At 38.1% G+C, this 20,630-nt stretch overlaps 1 protein-coding gene across 3 annotated transcripts in view; it reads left to right on the plus strand.

Annotated features, from left to right (window-relative positions):
• Nucleotides 1-20,630, plus strand: part of LOC105390409 (myosin heavy chain, non-muscle) — a 65,606-nt gene that overhangs the window by 8,919 nt on the left and 36,057 nt on the right. For all 3 annotated transcript variants that reach the window (XM_048626998.1, XM_048626996.1, XM_048626997.1), the window contains exon 2: nt 20,059-20,215. In XM_048626998.1, coding sequence (XP_048482955.1) covers nt 20,059-20,215 — 157 coding nt within the window. The remainder of the gene's footprint in view (nt 1-20,058; nt 20,216-20,630) is intronic.

A 20,630-nucleotide genomic window follows, 5' to 3' on the forward strand; every position in this document is an offset into this window, starting at 1 on the left:
GCTATCCATTATAAATGTTGTACAGCATTGATTAACTGTAAACGGCTTTGGATCGCAATCAATGCGCTCATTGAGGCCGTAAAAAGCAATTTTTTGTGGCCGCCAGATTGAAAGTGGACATTTCGTCCTACAAATACCTTGCATATGAATTTATCTGTGGAGCATTCCGTCTATCCCACATTTTATAGCACCAGTTGTTATCAGGCGTTTTATCTTGAATTTAATTAGTCGGCCGGACCGTCCGGAGGAGCTTTTGTAGTGTACTATAAGGATGGTTTTTCCGAGTGCGAGTGCCGGTTTGCGTAACCCTGCACTTCCATACAAGGCGGCGCGGGCTGGTCAGGGGGACCTTCGCGAAGTGGGTCAGCTCCTCGCCGCCACCTGGCCGGCGCTGACGCGGCGGTGGCGTAATGTCTTGATAATCGCCATGTAACGGTGCCTCTTACAGAACACTTGAAAGTTGTAGCTCCTTTAATGGAAGAAATACCAGATTCCTTAAAAAATCAAAGGTCTCTTCGCGTTTTCATAACTGTAACATAATCGTGTGGCTATTTGACCGACAGATTAAAGTTTCTCGGCTAAATTTATTGCACTCGTTAGGTCTTGATCAAGTTTAAAATGGGTCCTCCATGGCCATTTTGGGTGTTCAAAATAATGAGAACGTCGCAACTTAGCGAGATTGTTGTAGTTATAGTGCAGTTGTGTGTAGATGTAACGCACTATCACGTAACACCGGTGTTTTGGTTTCAGGGTCTATAAGTTGAATGTTTTTTTCAGTTATTGTTGATAATGTGATGGGGTGTTACATGTTGTATGTTGGGTGACATCACTGTGTTGATGTTACTATATTACGAGCTCGTTCTCAGCCATTGTGCGGGGATGTGTGAATATCCGTGTTTTATTATTGCCATTTGCCCGCATTTCGTAACTTTCGTCTAGTAATTTTAAAATATTGAATTTGACTACACATAATATAAATGTCGATTCTCCGAGCATTCACAGTCATAAAAATATGCTCATAAGGTTATCAGTTATCAACCAATCTTGATGAGTAATATTTTCCTTTTCAGATATATTATTACCGCTTGTGTGTGTATCGATTTCGTAATTTCAATAGTTTATCTTCTCTTCCAGGTAAGTGAATTATAAGATGACGTATGATTACTAGTGATCCATCATGATGCGTAAGTTATTCGTACCTAAGAACTATCAACACATGATACAACTATAATTAAACGATAGAAGAGATGTATCGAATCCATAATCCTATCAACGTTACGATAAAAATGTTTATAGGTAACTAGCTGTTCCCGCGCGCTTCGCTTCGCCTTTAAAAGTTTTCCCGTGGGAATTCCGGGATGAAAAGTAGCCTATGTTCTTTCTCAGGGTCTAGACCGTATGTATACCAAATTTCATTAAAATCCGTTCAGTAGTTTTGGCGTGAAAGAGTAACAGACAGACAGACAAACACAGTTACTTTCGCATTTATTTATTTATATAGCTGTTCCCGCGCGCTTCGCTTCGCCTTAAAAAGTTTTCCCGTGGGAATTCCGGGATAAAAAGTAGCCTATGTTCTTTCCCAGGGTCTAGACCGTATGTATACCAAATTTCATACAAATCCGTTCAGTAGTTTTGGCGTGAAAGAGTAACAGACAGACAGACAGACAGACAGACAGACAGACAGACACAGTTACTTTCGCATTTATAGTATTAGTTAGGATTAGGATGTAATGCAGTAACAATAAAAACTTACCCGCGATAAGATTTTGCATTAGGAAACATAATATTTGTTCTTTTTATAATTGAATTCTGCTGTTGTTGATGTTATAGGGAGGTTCGATTAAATTAATCTCTCCGCATGTTATCATACTGCCTCACATGATTAACTATTACAACAAAGGTATAAGACCGAGTTACCCTGATTGTGTGTATCGGGACCGCCCCGGCCGGGTCTCGCCGGGACCAACCGGTTGCCGTGTACCGTTGTCCGTGGCATTTCCTTTATGGGTCACAGACTCCGAACCCAAACTCACTGAATAAACCTCTTCTGTACGCACTCAATTTCGGATGACGACGTTACCTTAGATTCGTCTGATCGATAACAAATTTGGCTTCAGATTTAATTAACGGGGACAGTTGCCTTAAAAGGACCTCTTTAAGATCAGACAGCATGATAACAAATTCACAGTGACATTGAATACCAGAACCGTTTAATTTGTGTACTTCGTTTTGAAATTATATATTTTAACGACTCGGCAGTGCCTCGTGTGTGACGCAATTTGTCGAAAATAACTATTGCCAGCTTATCGTTCGTCTGTCTTGCTTACATTGGGTTCCTTTCATTATCGTGACATATGTTTCTTGTCCGTCCAGTCCAGCCGATCCTCCGTTGTTATGTAACCTCATCTCTACTTTTTGTCGAGTATACGCGCACTTGTTTTCATCTTTAAGTTTACTAAGTAGTACTCCTAGTCATGCGACCTACTAGTCGATGACTTTAATAAGTTTAGTTCAGGTAAACCGGAGTAATGCCGGAGTTTGTCATAATTGCAGTGTTCCGTTAGCGGTCATTGTCGCCATTGTGTCGAAACCTCTCGGGTCGGAGGTGGCTCGGCCTCTTCGCTCTTCATTCTCTCCTCGCTCACAGCCTTTGTTTTCATTTCACTCATTTAAATTCCACACAGCCATTAGCGATTTATTACCATCATTAACGACATTCCACATATTATTACGTTTATCACTTACATTATGTCTACTATTTACCTCTTCGACGAAACGACAATCTTCAGGTTTAACGACCGAGCGTATTCCGTATTTAGTTGGGATAGATGTTCATTCTTAATGCATCTGCGTGTACCGAAGTAGATGTTACTAATCCCTTGAAGCATGCGAGGCAGTGTGGCACTCCCTGCCCGGAATTCTAATGTTCGAGGTGCGTCAAGGACGGCGCTTAACATCATCTTGCTCCAACGTTTTTTTCTTTGACCTGTTCGGGGATCCTACCTCCCCCCCACTTCCGAATGTCCTCTAGATGTAAGGTGGTCTACTCACGCGCACGTTCCATTTTCAAATTTAAATTCCGAAGTCCGAACTCCTCTTTAACGTTGTAAATATGGCGGAGATCCGTTGCCGAATATGTTTGACACATTCGCAAATACTAAAATGGAGGTCTTTCAACAAGTGTTTCTTCTGCATTATGGGCTGTAGCGAATTTGAGTATTGGAGGCACGGAGTCAATGCTCTCTATATTGGACGAAATAAACATTTTGCAAGTGTAATTTGTTAAGGGGCTAATGACTAGAGTGCTTGTTATTTAAATGTACTTAGCTGATAGCAATTAAATAATGTGTTCTCGCATTTTGTTGCGAATTGTCGATATATTAACTAGGAACATGTTAAGTGTTTATAATGTTGAATACATTATAGATAATGATTCAATATGCCTAATACACGTTCCAAAATAGTTTTTAGCTTAACGAAAACAGGAAAACTGAAGTTTTTGTCACTTAGATATTAAATTAAGCTATTATTTGTTTTCAATTGTCCTGTTGGCTGACGAATGTGGTGCGCGATGACATTAGCGCATTTCCCGCTGGTTGTTGAACCCACTGCCATCGAGTGGGTGGCCCGATTATTAACTTGTCGATCGGTTTCTCCTTTGAGTTTACTTATCTGATTTTCTGTTTTGACAGCCATTGGTTTATATTTTGAGAGTTGAGATAAATTATTGCAACAAACAACCCACACTACGGTTTTAGAGGTGTAAAAGCTATAGATAACTAGCAAGTGAAAATTGTTAGCTGGAGAAAAATGGTCAATTCATAGAAAAGCTTTGTAGACGATGTGAATATCGCAGTACAAGCTGGTTATTTATGTGATTTATGTTAAGTGGTTTTAGAGCTTTGTTAGACAAGGTAAGCTAATAAAAATTGCTGTGCTGTATAATTGATTTGTAGAACTTCCATATTATGAAACAAGAGAGTCTCATATTATTTATTATCATATCGTCGTGATCTAGAATCTTGCGTTATCTTTGAATCTAGATATCCTATTGTGGCCTTTATTATGATCAGTTTTCCTTATCTCCGCTGCAACAGAGGTGGAGTTTACCTAAACCATCACGTAAGGCACGTAATAGTAATAACATGTTCTGGTTTATTATCGTGGGAATCTGATACAAAATATATGTCTTTGAGTAGCTTAGGTGGTTTTTATTGTTCGCTATGAGTATGCAATTATATCGGAAGCCAGTTTTCCTACGGGAAGTACGGAGTTTCTTTGAATTGGTGATACGCAATAATTATCCTCATGTTCTCGTACTATATCATAGTCCCATTCTCAATTAATTTCATTCTCTTCGAGTCCAAAATGTTCTAGTTCATCGAAGTATTTAATTTTGCAAGCAACGGTAAATGAAAACGCAATTCTAAACCAATCATCGTGATTACCAGTGCCAGGCACAATCCATTCAATATCGAAGTCCAAGAGCAACACAAAGCTGAGCTAAGAACTAAGAACCGTGACCTCAATCCTTAACGGCGCCGGCGAACCTACTAACACACACCCTACAAAGCATTCAATCCAATTTGTCCCTCAACCACACCACAGAAACAGATCCTAATGTAAAGGTACGAAAGACCAAGTTTATGATTTAGAGCTCGACGTAAGGGACAACGGTACGGTGAATGGTCTTATTACAAGTCGGCTAAGCAGCAAGTTCATACAACTGACTGACAGAAGAATTACAATAATTGCTCTCGGCGGATCTTTGTTCTAATCACTTATGCTTAGCGATTGATTGACTGCGATTGAGAAACAGAAATGTGGGTTTGTAATTTTGTATTATTGGCACAGCATTTAAATGATTAAGACCAACTTGATTTAACGTACAAAAACCATGTACAAAACAAGCTCTATTTCGTCTATGTAGGGAGTTCAGTTTCGATTATTAAAAAGTCAGTGCATCGACGAGCCGCGCCTGTCTCCATAACTTATGTGTTGCAAGTCCTGCCAGCTTGTGAACAGAGTTCTGAATATCTTATACAGTTGGTCGATAACTTACAATTTCGTCTTTAGTTTATAGGAATATCAAGGGAATATCAATAACAAAAAAAACCGCTTAAACTTATGAATTTAAATTCTGAAGATCTGTTTCTTTTCTCCTTGTTCTTAGGTAATTAAACATAGCTGTTTACTTTACATATTATACAGTGCAGTTTCATCTTTATGCAATGTGGATGCTTGACCATTGCCAACGTGTGGTTTTTACCAGCTCTTTGTTAAACTTATACAACCATCTTACAATAATGCTGTTATTACTAGTAGCTAATGCTTTTTGTATTCCATTGCTATAAAATGTCTAGGAGTTTCCTGGCTCTACTCTGTATCTGGCAATGTGCCACTATCAAACTCCTTGTAAGCTTTAAAGGATAGAGTTGGCTGTTTATTGCACTCATAAAAAATATTAATCCCTTGAAAGTATTTATACATATAAGCGTTCGTGAGCCGTCTTGTATCGATAAAAAAAGTTTATTTAAACGTTAACATTAGTATTTTTTTGCCTCAGATTTATTTATTTTTATTACTGTATCTTTTGATGGTGTATTGGTGGTTTCTTTGAATGTATCGTGACCCTCCTCCGTAGTGCGGCATCATCATTACCGTCGTCCAAGTCAATATTAAATGAATTCAAAACAAAAGGTTTTCAAATTATCTTTACTTAATACTTATTTTGTTTCAAACATGATAAATCCATTCTTCAATCTTTCATTTACATTTAAGAAATTAATAAAAAAAATATGGTAGAATATAGACCACAACTCGTCTTCAATAATAAGAGTGTATTTTTCGGGTAACGAATCAATCCAGAAATAGATGTTGACTAATTCTACATAAGTATATTAGCAATAATGGAAGTTCGTTAACTATGACTCATTCTATAACACATTTTGTGTGGATGATAAGCTTCAATTAAACATACTTATATATTTTCCTTCATTTGCTATTTTCATGTTAGAAATGAAATCATTATTTAGTGCAGCTAGTATGAAATGTTGCATGTTTAATACTAAAATGATTTTCCATCGTGTTCGAAATCCGGTGAAGAATGATGATGTCATTGTTCGATTATTTTTATCGTTTAATTGTTTTTGAGGTGAAAATGCAAATTAGTAGCTAATTGACCCCGTTTTAGTTGTCACGAAATGGCAGCTCTGCCACAAAGAAGTGCAATTTAGCACATTTGGCACATCTGATGCAAATTTTATACTTGTGGTTTTAAAAATGCGATAAAAATACGAGTTTTTATAAATATCTGTGAATAGTTAGCTTTTCATTAGCAAGGGCGTTAGGGGTCATTCAATTAGACCGTCGTCGCCGCAAAATATGTTGTTCTTTTTTATTATTATTTTGAAAAGCACATATCAATATGGATTTATAGACCACTCTCACACTTATTTATATGACTAAGCCCACCACCTGCACTGATGGATGAGGGGTGTAGAGACAAACTGTTATATCACTCGCTTCTTTAAAGGGGCCTACGTAATGAAGGTTGCACGCTTGCACGGGAAATGAAGCCTGTATTATTATTATTACGTAAAGTGAATTTTTCGCAGCAGAGTATCATTATTGGACGATGGTGCTAGCAATAAGGTATATATCTCTGATCAAAAACCTAAGGTAGCTGTGCTCATTAGTGAACTATAAACAGCTGAAGAAAGGGAGAGACATCAAACACCGCAGTTCACCGGGCAAACGAAAAAATAAGTGCAGAAAGTGCGACAAGTTGTAATTCAATCAGGCAATAAATCAAGTCATAGCTACTGGACTTGGCGCAAATGGAAATATACGACGACTACTACTAAATAGGTTATTGACAAGGTAAATTCGCATAACTATGATTCCACCCGTGAGTAGAACGTAGTGTGGGACACCCTCAGCTGGACAGCCAGTAGTGGGTAGCGGCGTGAGGAAATCTAAGGAAATCTGTGGTGTTACTACTCCATGTGTTGGCCCTTGAAGCTGATAAATCTGATGATAAATACAATTATACGTTTATATTTGCGTGGTAACAAGACATTGCGATTTGGCATTAAATAAATAATAGGCTGAACCAGAAATTACGGGAGTACGTAAGCAGTATTGGATTTGAAATGCTGAAAAATATGTAAATTCAACTAATACGCTTATTGCGAAATGTGACGAAGTCTACCAAAGATTCGTTCTAACATAAACATTGAAAAGATGGTTTTCGAAATCTTTTAAGGTTGTTCACCTACATACCGTTACTGACGTAATTAAAAGGTATATTGAATACTAGCTGTTCCCGCGTGCTTCACTTCGCCTTAAAAAGTTTTCCCGTGGGAATTCCGGGATAAAAAGTAGCCTATGTTTTTTCCCAGGGTCTATACCGTATGTATACCAAATTTCATTCAAATCCGTTCAGTAGTTTTGGCGTGAAAGAGTTACAGACAGACAGACACAGTTACTTTCGCATTTATAATATTAGTAAGGATGTAATGAAAACATTATGTTACCAACTTTTTTTACTTTTTTTCAGTATTTAGTCGGCAGTTGGTGAAGTCCACAGCATGAATAATTCTACAAGACTGTAACTCGAATTTGGGTCAGAGCATAAATTTTTGATTATTTCGTGGCGGACATACGTACCTACGTGCGTAGCTACGTCAGAAGGTTTTTATAATGGTGTCATGTTACTGCGAAAGGCTTCTTGGGTCGCATGAGTCAAATTCCAGTGAGCTGGATCGTTGACCCGGTGAATCATGGAATCTGTTTTTGCTGCGATGATCCTTCCCTTTTCTTTTTGCGGAAAGCTGAGCTATGCAGTTTACGCCCTGCTAACTCTTAGTCATCAGTGGTAGAAAGAGTGATCGTAATCCCTCTTAGATTCGATACTTTAGCTTGTAATATATGTGCTTGGTTTTAAGAATAAAGCGTGTACCTACTCCTGAGCTTGTAATATAATCGTTCTTGCAAATTGCATAATAAAATGTACTGTATCTAAAAAAACATAATCTTAATTAAATTAATTTAAATTCATCTAAGTCCCTACAAGAATTCAGAGACGTTGCGCCTTCAATTAAATCATTGTTGGAATTGTTGTGGAACAATAGGGTCAAATACCATTGATTTGACATTTGAAATGTCTCCTATGCGTGTGGTCTTCGCTCTGCCTTTCTAGATACTGCTATAGTTTTTTTTATTATTTTTCTGTCTACTCCAAATTTTAACACCTGCATGAATGTATGTACACTCACGAGCAAAGAAACAGTTCCACTTAGGTACAAAATGCAGACACCAAAAGGGACCTTATTATTTTAAACATATCATAGGGAATATGAACAAAATATTTACGTTTTTAGTTAATATTCTGATGCACCGTTAAATGTGCTTTAACATTGCAGAAGGTGTCATTAAGTTAGTATTTTACGTTTAGAAATAATTTGGTGATTTTCTAAATGGAACTTTTTCATTGCCCGTGAGTAATGATACTGCATATTTCAAAGTGTAGGATATTTTTCACTTTCATTTAGTGACTCATCTACAGCCTCTTAAACATTTATGATGACGATGATTACGAATTGGTTTCCAATGAGTCATTGACATCCTTGACCACTGCATCACTTTCAACAGTGATCCAGATTCAGTTGATTTTATGACGTCAATCATACTAGAATTTACCGTAGTAATAACTTTAATACAAAATCATAATAACATTATAATAGTAATAACTTTATTAAAAGAATCAGAAACATTGCACAAAATTAAAAACCAAATTCACAGACAACACCAACAGTGAACACTGTATTTTTATAGGATATCCATTTATTAGCATACTTACTGATAATGCAATTCCATCGTACAATACCTGAACCAATTGCTGTAAATAACAAAAACAATATAATAACTGTAATATCGGCAAAGTAATTGGCCATTATAACACTAGTCCTGTTTAATGAAGTCCTAGTGTCCTATTAGTCGGTTATAAAACTTGAAATTCTTCTCTATTGTCTCGCTCAATTTTCCGGTCTGCTGAGAAACCGGTTCCGATTTAGATATCCTCGACTGCAGTGCATGTGAGGAATAAACGGGATGGTTAAGAAAAGGGATAGGTGGCATTTATGTGACAAAGATAATAATATATAATACATATTTAAAGGAATTGTTTTGATCGCCTAAAATATCTAAAGAAAAGAATCCAAATTCCTCAAACAATTTAAACTAATTTGCAAAGGATAACACTAAAAGAGTGTTACAAAAAATAAATGTGAAAACTAAAACCAGTTAGTTTTTTGGCAAATTATTAAAAAAACACGATTGAGGTGACATTAACTGTACCGATAAATCAAGAAGATCTTAATTTGATTCTCGCCAGCTATTTGTTTAACAAGACAGGTTTCTTGGGACACCTATCTAACTTTTGAAACAGATTAAATATGTACTACAAAATGTAAATTACCTCTGGTTTGTACTTTACACTTTGTTCCACAATTTATCCTACACTACAACCTATTGCGTACGTCTACATTCTAATTAAAAGACACTGACTTGAAACCCCTACCGTGGAAAGTATTTTTGCCACAGTTAACATTAGATACTGATGATAAAATTACCAAAAAGCGTTTTAATATAAAACGGCCGTTGCCCGTATTGGCGACAGGTGTTGCCTGGGCAGGTGCGTCGGCCCCCGCACGAAGTGGCTCCAAGAGAATACTCAATTTAAACTTAGTTTAATTTCGGTGGCCATGCACCGTGGCAGTAGAATTTACGAGGGCGATACCGAAATGATCGGGAATAGAAAAAAGTACAAAGATATCATAATATTATTTACTTTTATTGTTTTTCAAAGTAGTCTCCGTGACATTCAATGCACTTTTTCATTCGATTAAACCAATCATTGAAACAGTAATTCCAGTCTGAAGTGGATACTGTCAAAACAGCTGATTTGTAAGCTTCGACCGCCTCTTCTGGGCCGCTAAACCGTTGACCACGTAGCATATCTTTAATTCTTGGGAATGTAAAATAATCATTGGGGCTCAGATCAGGGCTATACGGAGGATGGTCCATCAACGCCACGTTTTCCATATTTAAAAACGTTCTTGTTTTGCGAGCGGTATGAGAGCTTGCATTATCGTGGTGAAGGATTATACGACGATTCGGGTTAGTTTTACGAAGTTCTCTTACGACTTCCGGCAAACAAACTGTTGTGTACCAATCAGCAGTAACTGTCCTTTATTCTTGTAATGGAATCGTAGCCACATGGCCAGTTTTCGATACAAACGAAGCGACCATTTTTTTCGACACGCTGCGTGAGCGAATAACTTTTGTTGGCTTGACCTCACCTTCGAAGACCCAAACTGCCGATTGATGTTTTCTTTCGGGCTCATATGAATAAATCCACGATTCATCACCAGAGACGATATTATGTAGACAGCATTTGAACTGCCTCCATTGAACCGTTGCAGAGCAGATCGACACCAATTAACACGAGCCGACTTTTGTTCCTCGGTCAAACGGTGGGGCACCCAGCGCGAAACTAACTTCTTGACACCCAGTTCTTCATGTAAAATGGTTTGAATGGTTGTCATACCAATGCTGAGAGAAGCCCGAATCTGCTCGTATGTCACATGTCTATCTTCTTTTATTAACTGGCGTACAGCATCGATGTTATCTTGTGTTACCGCTGTTTTTGGCCGACCAGTAGAAGGGACTGTGGTAAGAGAGGAACGTCCACGGCGAAACTCAGAATACCAACGATATATAGTCGTTTTACTTGGTGCTTCAAGTTTATAAATAGAAACAAGCTCGGCGAGACATTGTTCTTGAGATAAACCTCGACGAAAGTTGTGAAAAATTATTGCACAGAAATGTTCCCGCGTAAGCTCCATTTTTTACACCGACTTGTCAAATTCAAATGGTCAATACTCTTTTATTTTTTACTTTTTTTAAAATTCGAAAATGGAATTATGTTTGAAAAAACACTACATTTGATACACCAAAAAGGTTTCACTCTAATTTATTCCTAAGTATTCTATTCCCAATCTTTTCGGTGTAGCCCTCGTAGTAAGGGTTTTTGTAATGAAAAAGTCATCCTGGCTACTACAAGTACAACTACTTGTAGTAGCCAGGATGACTTTTTCATTCTAAAGAAGTAAGTATTCTATTTAATACATCTATTGTTATTGTTATACATCGGCGACAACGGTTGCTCCAAGGTCTTTCTCTCGGTGTGGTCATCCGCCTTCCATCAAGACCCGCAAATAAACCATAGACCTATGACGTCACTGTCGAATAGTACGGGAAGCCATAGGGCCGGTTACATCAGTGATCTAATCTCCGTGATTCGAGATTACGACACCAGCCAACGCATTCGGCAAATAAACATTTGAGACCTTGGCGCAAAAATTAATTTTTTATTTTAAATGAAACTTCTTTCCACCAAAATAAAGAAAATGTAGGAGATTAAACTATGTATTTACTAATGTGCACACCCGCAGGGCCTCAAATGTTTGCTCGAATCTACATATACTGCTATTATCTTTATCAAATTAAAATAACACCAATAAATAAAATAAAATAGCCAAGATTATTTGAAGGCATGGGTATATTTTATAATACATAGATACTCGGGGACTAAAACACAGTACAGTATATTGATTTTCAACTAACTGTACTTGCATCTGTTACGCCAATTCTATGAATAGTTTTTAAACTGCCTCCATTTATCAGTATGGCTCTGAGCATATTGAAAAAGCCATTGTGCTAGCGCGGTTCTAAGAATATTGTATGTAATATCAATTGATTTCTATTTCTAGGAACATACGTAAGTATTATAAAGACATTTTGACTTACGTAATAACTTTAATTAGAATTTATTAACATGCGATGTCCTAAAATAGCAATTCATGTACGAAGTTCATATCAATTAGTTTGTGTTGCTTTTGACGCTCATTTTGCACTTAATCAAGTGGTTGCTCACAATCGAATGAGAGACAGCATCACTGATCGTATCGTAACCAACTTCATCCAACATATTGAAATGTGATTTGTGCTTTTCTCTGCAAAACTCTTTGTTTATGTAAATTTTAATTTACTTACCAAATTCAGTGTTAATTTTGCCATCATCATATATATTCGGATGTTCACACTGATCCATTACTCATAACTCATTATCATTAGGTCCATTAAGCTGATAGTTTTAATTAAATTAAAAAGTCCGATATAACAGAGAGTTTGTTTGGTTCGTTCAACCCTCGGACAGGATGTTCGTCTCGCCTATCGGTGCATCCGTGGTCTGCAATTGTATTTCCTATATGAAAAGTTCATTACCAGTTATTACAGGATTCATATGGGAATTTTCCAATGTAATAATTATATGATGATGATGATGTCCTCTTCGTCGTATCCGACAACAGCGACTCTTGCTACACTCTGTTATGTGCTCTTATGTGGCTGGCAAGTCCGAACTTCGTCTTGAACACCCTGTCACACTGAGCACAGTAGAGCTGTCCCATCCTGTTGTATGTATAGTTGTAGGAGGGCTTAGGGAAATGAAATGAAATGAAATGAAATGAAATGAAATGAAATGAAATGAAATGAAATGAAATGAAATGAAATCAAACTTATATGAAATTATATTGAATGCTTAGGAAACCCTGCGGTGCGATACCCAATTACACAAATACTGCTAAAGTCACCAACCACATCAACATACCATTAAAACTGTCTGAAAACGCGTTTAATCTTGATACATAGCTAATGAGACCTGTATACGGCGTTCAAAGTGTACACTATAACCATTCTGGGTGTTTTCTTTCTGGAACCCAGTCTCACCAATATTGACTCTTGCACATTTGTAGCTCTGGCAAATAAGGCGGTTGCTATATTTGATGGCTCGACTCCACCATTGTCACACATGACTCATACATAGACTATATGCTGGAATATGTATCATGTGGTCTGGGTAATATGAAATGTTTTCCAACAAAACTTAAATCGTATGTGTTCATGTGGGCGATAGATAAGGCTGCACACGATACCTCTACTACACAATTTCTGCTGTTTGAAAGGTATCCTAAACCGGTATACTTTTTTTTCTTTTATCAATATCGTTCTGAATCCGGAGTTGGAGCAAATGGAACCATTAACATAGTTGAAGTTCCGCAGACAGATAACATGTTTATGTGTTGACTTGATATTTTCCCCACAAAAAATATATCAAAATTCTTGTTAACCAGACACAAATTACACATAGGTGCTGTAAAACAAAGCTAAGTATTCAAAGTAGGTAGGTAGGTAATTGAGGTAGAGTTGTGATTTTTAGATGATTTTATACCAATTGCTAGCTGAAAACGCCGTAGCAAGAAAACGGACGGAGTGGCATCATGATGTATAGGAATCCGGAGATAAAGAAAGCGATAAAACGTCGAGTAAGGTAGCTCAGTAACGGTAGGAGAAGTTATGGATGGTTTTATAGGTAAGTGATTAAAAGCGTCGGCCTCGCGCGGCCTTGCGGTGCGTTTGAACAGTTGCGCGCGCGCAGGTCGCCGCGGTGACTCAGCGTGGCGCGGACGAGCAAACTGCCATTTAGATCTTTACCATACCTTCGTAATTACGGCACGCTATCCGAAGGTTTCTTAGAAAGCATGCTATGGAGGACTCTGTAGTGGTGTACCTCTAGGCAAAATGGTTTTTGTTGGTGTAGAATTGATAGGAACATAGGTAGTCCGCAATTTGAGAACCAAAGTAGAAATAAGGGATTCTGGATTCCTGAGTATCTGCATCAATTCTTCGCTAGCGTTAATGGAAATATTCAGAATTCTGATGTAAATGTATGGAGCTGTAAGGTGGATAGTTTTTTCATACAGATTTGACCACTAATTTGGTTGCTACAAGTAATAATAGTGACTTACTCAACTCTAACGATGTTTGTCTTCAATGAGCTCATAAAGACACGAGCTTCGAATTTTTTGTGCTCTTCACTTCAAGGCTACGCGTGTCCTACATGAAAATAGCAATTTTTGATGAATCGCAAGACAAAAATGTATTATGTAGGTATATCATAGTTTTGTGATTGTATAAATTCGTGTATTTATGGTGTTGGAAGCTCCAGCCGGGTATTTTCTAGAGAGAGGATATCTGTTTTCTCCTCCTATATTTTTAATTGAAGACAATAACCTCGTTACTCATATCATTTACCTCTTCGCTAATAGCCATCATCATAGCGTTGCGTTATTCATTATTCAAGTGGCGAAAAACCCAAAATTTCTCGGTAGTGCCGCCAAACCGCCATGTTGTAAGTACCAAGTACGTGCGGTGTATTGCGATGACTCACGCTCTGACTTCCACGACGACGTCTGTTGGATCACATGGTGCGTGCGTATGCGCAGGTTATGGGGAATGGTTGGATCATCTGTGTCTTTGTATAGATTTATGATGGTTTATAGAAGAGTCTGTATAGCCTTGCCAAGATATGATGGTTAGTACTGCGTTAAGTTTCACCTGGTTACCCATTTTAGGTCAAACTCAACCATATGCCAACATAAGTTTCCGTGTAAGCACAAATATTTCAAGAGATTTTCCTTGCGGCGCCAGCACAGAGTTAAGTCAACTTTATGGTCTATTAGCCGCTGCTATTTATTAGTACCTCCAATTGCGGAATGAGCCGTTTCAATAATGAATCGAAGTGGACAAATAAGGTTGGCGACTCGTGGAAACTGTGTCAATGTAGTTTTTGTACAGCGGTCCACCACCTGGCTATGGCTCATTTCAACATCGGACGGAGTGTGTCCACTCGCATTAATCATCCTTTCTTGTATGACGCCTTGACTTTTGAGATGGCGATTTGTCGCCTCTGACGGGAAAAATATGTACGACCTAATATAGATGCTATTTGAGATTTGAGTGTAGCTGTTATGTTCCATCAATGTAGTATTATTCACTGAAGAACTTCGATTGCGTAACGTAGAGCTTTAGGGCAAATGCAGTTCAAATTAAGTTTTGTATCTGAATTCAAATTGGTTTAGCATTCGCCGTTTGAGTAAACAACTCGTGATCTAAAACCTATTATGGCGGTATTAGGATTAGGAATATCACGACGAAATTCTCTTTAACTCAATTACTGTATTGATACAGTAGAAATAGTGGAAATGTGCAGTAATGGCCACAATATTCCAGATATTAAATCTTATTACCTAGTTACCAAGCACCAATAAACTTTATATTCCAAAGCAGTTCAATAATAGACCAAAACTTTGAAAAGGAGACCCTTCTATATTCTTTCCCATAAGTCTGATGTTCAAGTACAGTTTATTATACGTCACTCAGAGATGGCCCCTTGTCCGTCACTATTCAGAAACGAAACCTAAACGGTAATTTGATAAAATCTAACTGAACCAAACATAGAGTCTAGTTTTCGTAGGAACTCACTAATGGGGCGATCCAAAAAGGTTATCGTCAAGTTAAACGTGGGTGGCATAGGTACTCACTAACATTGTAACTATTTGATATGGAAATGTTTGACAAATACCGGCTCTAAGTATCTTTAATTGCGCTTTTATTCAAACCTAGCTCACCTAGTAATCGCACCAATTAATTGAACTCGAAGATAATTCGTAAAGAAGAATATGTAAATTTGTGACTTATTTGGAAGTGTATGTCAAATTCAAATGTAGATACATAATACTTCTTAAAAACTGTTTTTATAAAAGTAGGAACATCCAGAACGCTTTTCGTAGTTAGATGACACGAACAACACACACCCTGAACATGCGAGGCCAAATCTGTTTTAAAAACTATAAGGAAATATTATGGAGCAACTCCCGGTATTCGAACCCCCTTCGATGACACGCAATGAAATGAAAATATTGCTTAACATTTTATCCTTCTCTTTTTCCGAAAAGAAATACATACTAAATACATATAACTCCTGCAATATCTCCAGTAAAAATGCAGTGAAGAAATCTCAGCGGGTGTTTAGTCCGGCGAGACGATACGCCATTACAATATTGGAACATCGGAAGGCTGTATGAACGTGTTCTTGAATAACCTGAGCGGCCGGTGTGACGTCACGACGTGAGCCTCCCAGAACGGATCCAACCGGATTACCGGCGCTGGCCACTTGCGCCTCGTGGTATACTCCGAATCTTGGCTGTGAGAGAAATAAAATATGCTGTATGGTCGATTTGAAGACCTGTAGATGAACAGTTTTATTAAGGCTGGATCAATGGCCAATCAGTTTTCGATGGTGTTAATCATGCATCAATTTAGTACCTGGGTGACGTTTTCGGTCCCTTTTGGTTTCTTTAATTTCCATTAAAACAAGCATATTATTATTATTAATAACAATGCAACCGTATGTTGTAAAAGTAGACTACATTTTATCATTGTTTTCATCAGAAGAAAGTAATTCTTGAAAATTCCTAGTGAAAAGTGCAACCCACCAACATTCTACAACAGTGTTGCGAGACAAAAACGACATTACTTCATAATGTGATTTACTGAACGAGTTTCTTGCTCTCCCTCGTAACTCAAAGGAGAATGTCACGTTTTGTTATGTCTTGAGTCTTTACTTCAGCCTCTTCTTGAATTGTGCGAGCCTTGCACTCCTTCTTATGTAATCCTGGCCCTAGTGTATGTCTTGTATTATTTATAATAATTGCTGTTAGTTTCAGCTCAGATTTTATAAAACTAGGTCCCTTGCTATTGCAAAGACACTGATATTAGTTCTTTATTTTGTTATTTTTTACCTCTTTATTATTTAATTATTTTATTGCACGAATACACTATCCAAGACAAATAATGGATTATCCAAGACAGGACATTGCCACAAATATATTCTATCACGCTTATTAAGACCTCACAGATCTACTGCCTGAGATCCTTGACGATCTGCGTACGTGCTCCGGCGCATATTCCCGACTCTACATTATCACAGCGGCCGTAAATTGCATATTCTAATTAATATTTACAAACATAACGTCGTCCTCTACTACATATCGGCGGGTCAGACGGTTCTAATTGATTATGATTCGCTCTGCCCCCGCTATCAGCTGTTTATGGATATAAATTGCGTTATCGTTGTGTTGGCAGTTTGCGTTTGCTTTGATGTCGCCGCCGTGTGGGTAAACAGTGGAGGGCGCGAGTTGCGTAACATTGGCCGTGCAGGGCGTGTCTGGAGGGCTACTCTATACTGATGAGAAACGAACGAACGAGAGCTGTCGTGCGATCGGCACGTTTAATATAACTAGATAGAGTCGTGGCTCGCACAGCGGCGTTCCGAGACTTGATTTTGCGTCTTATAAAGTGACCTTCTGGGAGACGCTTGGCGCGTCCATCCGAGTCCGATGAAAGTTTGTAATTCGAGCTTTGCGCCTGTCGAAGTCTCCGTTGTGGCATTGTCTTGACGGTTTTGTGGATACAATGTAATTACACGAAATAAGTTCGGTGTAGATACAGGTCACCTTTCTTGGTTCCGTTAGATGAAATAAAAAAAAACTTTCCATCTAGTTGTCGGGTTGTGTCAGGGTAGTAAAATCTACATGACCACAGCTACCCTCTAAACACGTTAATCACGCGATAACTTTTGATTTTAAACATCATTGATGACAATGTCGATCGATACTAAGATAACTTCATTATACCTATCAGCTAACAACTTAAGGTACCAGGCAAGCAGAAGTATATAGCAAGCAAATATGGCGTTCGTTTTGCAAAAGAACAAGCACTTCCATACTTATGCGGATTTTAGATAGTTTTGGTTATTAAAGAGGATCTATTTCTTCGATCACCATTCAAGTAGCGACACAGAAAGGCCGGAATGTTAATCCAATTAAGCCTATTATGAGATATCTAGTTGAACCTTTCCGCAATAAAACAAGTAGTTAACTATGGTTTTATTGCCTCGCACAATCTATCCAATAAGAAAACAATCGTAAAATCTAGATCCGTAATTGTTTACTAATAATCTGCCTACTTGTGGTGACAGTTATCTAAGTACAGGGTGTTACAATAATCTTCATTATCCTTTTTCCTGTAGAAGGGTCGTCAGGGGTTATTTTTCAGTTGTCCTGTATTTTGTTGCCTATAGATATAACAATGGCAACATGCTGAAACAAACTTTGAATAAATACACCTAAAAGTATCTAGAGATATATGATATACTGTGGAGGTGCATATGTCGCAGGCATCTGGTTTAATCTCCTGTTTGATTGAACCGCTAGCCCGTTCATTGGATGACGCTACTCAGTTGAATGACTAAAGAACAACTCGTCAAGTGGTTGACTGTAACGTCCAACGTCTTGACTGAACGTTATTCAGCGAAGTCGTTAAATGGGATATACTCGTAGTATAGCAACTTTGTAATGTCTGGTTAGGATGAACATGACCAGACAAGAGTCAACAAAAATATATGTTACAAAGCTCTCATCTCACAAATTAACTAAACAATAACAATAAACGTACCTTGATATTGTTGTTCATAATTATCCAGTTTCAGCACATTTTTTCCTTTGGAACTATCCGCCGGCGGTGTAATAATAGGTAAATCCATGTTGTCACACTATTTTAACATAAATATCGCACTTTAAAGGTAATTTATTTGCAAAAAATAACAATACAAGTGCTTTTTGTGTCAGCTGTTCGCTGTTAGACGCCATATTTGTTTTATTCACCACCTGACTGATTTTAAGTCCGCTAACTAGTTGGACGTTTTGTGACGCTTGTACAATCAACGTTCGGCCTAGTCATACAACTGAATAGCGTCATCCAATGAACGGTCTAGCGGTTCAATCAAACAGGAGATTAAACCAGATGCCTGCGACACATACATTATTAGCTTCACTAAAGATACAGCGCAAACAAAACCAACAAACCGAACCTGGGGGGTCACTCTATACTGACGTAAAACTAAGTATCGGAGCGTTCCTACGCGTGCCACGACTCTATCTCGTTGTTATTAATCGTGCCGATTGCGCATCAGCTCTCGTTTGTTCGCTTTTCGTCAGTATAGAGTAACCCTCCTGCGCAAGAGCAATAAGAATAACTTCGCAATTTCTTCCTAACAGCGGATGTGATACGATTGTTGCGCGTGATTCACACTCTTGCGCAGCGCGAGGCGGATACGGAAGTGCTTGTTCTTTTGCAATACGAACGCCATATTTGCTTGCTATACATCTCTACCTTAAGTTATAATTCGATAGGTACAATTAAACTTAGTATCGATCGACATTATCATCGGTGGTATTTAAAATCGAATTGCGTGGTTAAGGATTGAGATTGGTAGCGAGTTTGGTGGTTTTCAGGATGAAATCTTTTGAATAATGTGTTAATACACAAAGTAAGTTCACATGATTCTTTATGGGCCATTGGTCATTAACAACCACCCCATTTTGTCAACACATCAATAAAGTCGAATTTGGGCGCATCAATAACTAGAAATTACACTAAACAAGACGGTGACATGTGGGTATCAGCACACAACTCATCGACTGTACTCTTTTTAAAATCTACTTTACATTTTGACCCTTATATTGAAAACTGTAAGGCCCACACATTGAAGAGTTTTTTAAACTTTGCGTCGGAGTTCGATTGAGTCCAGTTAAATGGGAATTTGATACGCACTACAATACTTAGGGTTGATAAAGATGGTGCTTTCATTTATTGGACGAGTTCTTTAGGGCTTAATTTGTTATGGTTCTTGTGTGGGGCAAATATATTTCAATATACTATTTAATGGTCAACGAGAGCTACAAAGCCAATGTAAAAGCGTTCTTGCAGGAGTTATTTAAAATACGGTATTAAAAATACTGTAGTTACTTATAAAATTTTAATCATGCTATAATATGATTTATCGGAACCTATCAAAAAGACCTAATATAAAAAGTAGTTTTTTAAATAACTCCTAGTTTCAAGGTTTAATTATTATTACTACGTCAAAAAATACATTATATCTCTCTCCCGGTTCCCGCAGACACAGATCATCTACACGAACAAACACTGTCTCCATTCTTTCTAACCCTCTCCCTCTCTCTCCCGCAGACATACTCGGGCCTTTTCTGCGTGGTGGTGAACCCTTACAAGAAGCTGCCGATCTACACGGAGAAGATCATGGAGCGGTACAAGGGCATCAAGAGACATGAGGTGCCTCCGCACGTGTTCGCCATCACGGATACTGCCTACCGCTCTATGCTGCAAGGTAATGTGGACAGAGGGAGAAGGAGCTAGAGTATGTCTCGTTTTTACACTGCTTTAGCCCTGCCTTAGATGCAGGAGGCCTTAGCACGTCTAGCCCGTAATGGCTGCAGGACATGCTGGACATGAGCCTCCTCCAATAATGAAGGGTTTTTACATAATCTCCCTCGACCCTCGGACCTCGGGACAGAAGCCCTGTGGCGCTATGGATATCACTGTCTATGGATAGTGATATCCATAGCGCCATTTGGTAAAATTACCCTGCTACAGGCCATCAGAGTTAGTGACTTCGATCATCAAGAGGCGTGAGGTCTCGCCACATGTGATCGATGTACTAGCTGTAATAGGGTATGGAATATTCTACAAAGTTTACAAGTACCTATATTAATTAAGATTTTCATATCTTTCATCAGCATTTA

This window comes from Plutella xylostella, chromosome 17 (assembly GCF_932276165.1).
Source record: "Plutella xylostella chromosome 17, ilPluXylo3.1, whole genome shotgun sequence".
NCBI lineage: Eukaryota > Metazoa > Arthropoda > Insecta > Lepidoptera > Plutellidae > Plutella > Plutella xylostella.